The sequence below is a fragment of the Dipodomys ordii genome, unplaced genomic scaffold, assembly GCF_000151885.1.
Source record: "Dipodomys ordii isolate 6190 unplaced genomic scaffold, Dord_2.0 Scaffold114, whole genome shotgun sequence".
In the NCBI taxonomy this organism is placed as follows: domain Eukaryota; kingdom Metazoa; phylum Chordata; class Mammalia; order Rodentia; family Heteromyidae; genus Dipodomys; species Dipodomys ordii.
This window is the reverse complement of record NW_012267330.1, coordinates 2,452,094-2,456,024: the sequence shown is the minus strand read 5'-3', so window position 1 is coordinate 2,456,024 and position 3,931 is coordinate 2,452,094. Positions and strand designations below refer to the sequence as shown.

General features: G+C 48.9%; 1 protein-coding gene across 1 annotated transcript in view; it reads left to right on the top strand.

Annotated features, from left to right (window-relative positions):
• Myo7b (myosin VIIB) overlaps positions 1 to 3,931 on the top strand; it is a 99,339-nt gene that overhangs the window by 44,572 nt on the left and 50,836 nt on the right. Inside the window, exons 8-10 of the mRNA XM_013028813.1 lie at positions 413 to 501; positions 2,064 to 2,177; positions 3,664 to 3,817. Coding sequence (XP_012884267.1) covers positions 413 to 501; positions 2,064 to 2,177; positions 3,664 to 3,817 — 357 coding nt within the window. The remainder of the gene's footprint in view (positions 1 to 412; positions 502 to 2,063; positions 2,178 to 3,663; positions 3,818 to 3,931) is intronic.

Here is a 3,931-nt window from a genome sequence, read left to right as displayed (position 1 = left end):
AGATGTCTTTCCTGCCACGTCCTGTGTGTGGCGCCCAGGCAGCAGAGCTGGGGCAGGCCTGACCGTGGGGTGGGGGCTTTTGTAAAATGGTGCCACCCCTAACACAGGCGAGTGCGTGAGCGCACGTGCAGGGACACAGCAATCCAGAGCAGGAAACCCAGCAGCGGGGACAGGGCTGAGTGTGAAGACAGGTGGACATTGGGCACTGTGGAAAGCCCTAGGAGGAAATTCACACTTAGCGAGTCCTCCTCCTCACAGCACCCCCCTGCACCATTCCATTCAACTTTCACAGCCACACAAGAGGGGGGACCGTACAGAGCAAGAAGTCTACACGTTCAGTACATATTTGGCCTGTATCTCATAGCCAAATGTGGCAGTCTCTCTGATAGCAGTGTGTGCCCTGCACCTCTAGTGCAGACCTGCTTACACAGTGGTAGTGGAGTTCATAGAATTGATCATCTAAAATGGCACCCAGAATGGAATGAGAAGCTTCTACAGCAGGTTAGAAACAGCTTTGTCCATGATAAGTGGTTACACATCATAGCTAAGTATGAGTGAAGCCCTGGACCTGTCTCCAGCACCATGTGCACAAGTGTGTATGTGTGTGTATGTGTGTTCACGCAGACACAAATTATTGCATATCTATGCTGTGGAATGCTGGGTAGCTAAAAAAAAGAAGGAAGCCTGTGTACAAGGATCACCAAGAAACAAATAAATACAGAGGAAGTTGAATAATAATACAACATTTTACAAAAGAAAAGGATGGTTTCTAGATTATTGTAAGTCAATGCACTGAAGATATGTGGAAGGAACACAGACCTTCAAGAGCTTCTGGGAAGGGAATGGAGGAAATTTTGAGGAGGAGGGAGGCCGGGTGGAAAGAACTCTCATAGCACTATACATTTCAGATGGTTTGAATTTGTACAGTTAGGGATCCATTAATAACTAGTTTTAAAATGACAAAGCCAGGTGCTAGTGGCTCATACCCTTAATCCTAACTGCTCAGGGAACCAAGATCTGAGGTGTGCAGGTTGAAGCCAGCCTGGACAAGAAAGTCTATGAGACTCTTATCTCCAATTAACCACCAAAAAGCCAGAAGCAGAGCTATGGCTCAAGTGCCAAACTTGAGCAAAAAAAGCCAAGGGTGGGGCAAAAGCCCACAGCATCTGGTATTCCCAGGCGGTCTCCCATTGAAGTACTAACAAGGTCCAACCATGCTTACCTTTGGAGATCAGACAAGATTGGGCATGTTCAGGGTGGTATGGCCATAGATACCTTAAAAAAAAAAAAGCCAAGGGACAGCTGGGCACTGGTGGTTCATGTCTGTAATCTTAGCTACTCAGGAAGATGAGATCTAAGGGTTATGGTTTGAAGCCAGCTGAGGCAGGAAAGTCTGTGAGACTCTTACGTCCAACGAACCACCAAAAAGCCAAAATGGAGCTGTGGCTCAAGTGGTAGAGCGAGCACTATCCTTGAGCAAAAACGCTAAGGGACAGTGCCCAGAGGGTGCATGTGAGTCCATGCGCACCAGCTCTCCAGAGGGGCACCAAGGTGGTTGTAAGGAGCATGGGATGAGCAGTCAGAAAGCCTTGTGTGGCTTTGTGCATAACCACTTCTGTGCTGGGGGGTGCAGTCAAGTTACCAGACACACATGAGTACGAGTGGCTCACGCCTGTAACCCTAGCCACTCAGGGGGCTGAATTATGAGGATAGAAGTTCAAAGCCAGACAAGGCAGAAAAATCCTTGAGCCAGGTTAAAGCTGGAAGTAGAGGTGTGGCTCAAGTGGTAGAGCACCAGCCTTGAGCAAACATGCTAAACAAGAGCACAAAGCCCTGAGCTGAAACCCCGTACCAGAACACACACACACACACACACACACACACACTCACAACAGGACACGCAGGACATGTGGCAAGCCCAGATCAAGGATTAAAAAGCCAGTCTTGTGCTAAAGCCTGAGCCACACCTGGGTGGGAAACCTTAGAGCTGAAGCCATGATAACCCAAAGCCTCATGGCCTCCACAGTCTTGCTTACTATCTTTGTGAATATCTTTCTTCCCAGGCTCCGGAGGAACGAAACTACCACATCTTCTACTGTATGCTCATGGGGATGAACGCGGAGGAGAAGTCATTGCTGGGCCTGGGAATGCCTTCTGAGTATCACTACCTGACCATGGTGTGTCTCCCTCCCTCATCCAGCTCCTAACTAGTGAACAGAGAGAAGATAAAGGGCCAATGTCCACTTAAGCCATGGTTTGCAACTGCAGAAGTGCCCTAGTTCTATCTGGACTGCTGAGACAGGACAAGGGTCCTGTTTTCCTCCTCCACATCAGTTCCTTCTGTTTGAACACAATTTGCTGAATATCAGAGACCTGTCCTGGACAGAATGTCTAACAGAGCCCATGCTCATTCCCTGTGAACCTTTCCTTTGGCAAAGGGCTCCTTGTGCTGTGGGCCATGGAGAGCCATGGTCTACCACTGAGCCTCCTGCCCCTGTCCTTGCCCTTAAAGTGTCAACTCCCAGAAAGAAAGGCCTTGCTCTTGTTTGCAAGTATGTCTTCCTTTCTATAAGAGGGTGGGGGCACAGCCACTATGCACTTATGTCACCTAACAAGGGAGGGAATCTCTGTTCTGAATGATGCTCTGTCTTGAGGTCACTGACTCAAGTCTTCCTCAGCCCTTTCCTGAAACATAGCAGTTGTCTTTTCATGAGCTCCCATGCGGCCAGTCTTGATCTCCGATCTGCCATCCCATAGTACAAATCTGAAGGTGTCACCCTCTGATGACAATTAATTAGTAGAAATTCAAGCTCCTTACATGACTTTCCCTCAAAGCCTGTCTCTGAGGCCTGCCTTGAAGCCATTCCCCAGGCTATGCTTCTCTGAGGATCTCATGAAGGGGCCCTCTTAGAAACCTCCTCCAGAAAGTCTTTCTCCACCTCTCAGGGAGTTGTCCCAGGCCTCTTCAGTCTCAGCACCAGTAATAGCTGTGACAGGGTCATTTGCTTCCCTCTTGTCCCTCCTGGATGCAAAGCAGCTGGGCAGGATTGTGGCTTACCATTTGTAAATTCCAAGCAAGTACCCAGGACTTGGCAAGTATTTATTTGGAGTATTTATTAAAGGAATGAGAGCCCACAGTGTTTCCCGAACATAGAAGAAAAGTACCTCCACTGGTGACAAGGCCCTGGTATGCCATAACCATGGGACTGGGGCTCTGTCTCTGGGAATATGTCTTTTTGTTGTTGTTGCTCTAATCCTAGGGCTTGAACTCAGTGCAAGGGTGCTGACCCTGAGCTTTTTTTTTTTCTTTTCTCAAGGCTGGTGCTCTACCACCTGAGCCACAGCTCCACTTCTGGCTTTTAGGTAGTTCATTGGAGTCTCTACAGACTTCCCTGCCTGGGCTGTCTTCAAACTATGATCCTTAGATCTCAGCCGCCAGAGTAGCTAGGATTAAAATCCTGGACCTTGGATACCCAGCTATTCTAATCTGTTTTCTCAACTTGTGCCTAGATGTGGCTCTTCAGGGTCCACTAACAGCAAACATGGTTACAATTTATAGGGGGCCCTCTGCTGAGTCCTAGTGGCATCTTGACCCTGAAGGCCTCCGGATGGGGGAAGTGGGTCTTGGGGTGGCCCCCTTGGCTGAGATGTCTTGTCTTGTAGGGGAATTGCATGTCTCATGAAGGGCTCAATGATGCCAAAGACTATGCCCATGTTCGCTCGGCCATGAAGATCCTGCTATTCTCCGACTCTGAGAACTGGGACATCAGCAAGCTGCTGGCTGCCATCCTCCACCTAGGGAATGTGGAGTTTATGGGTAAACTCTGCACTGCTGCAGAATAACAGTGGGGGTGGAAGCAGCAAGAGGACATCTTGGGTGGGGGCCCACCATCCATGTGGTCCAACCTTATCCCAGAATACATCTGAAAAA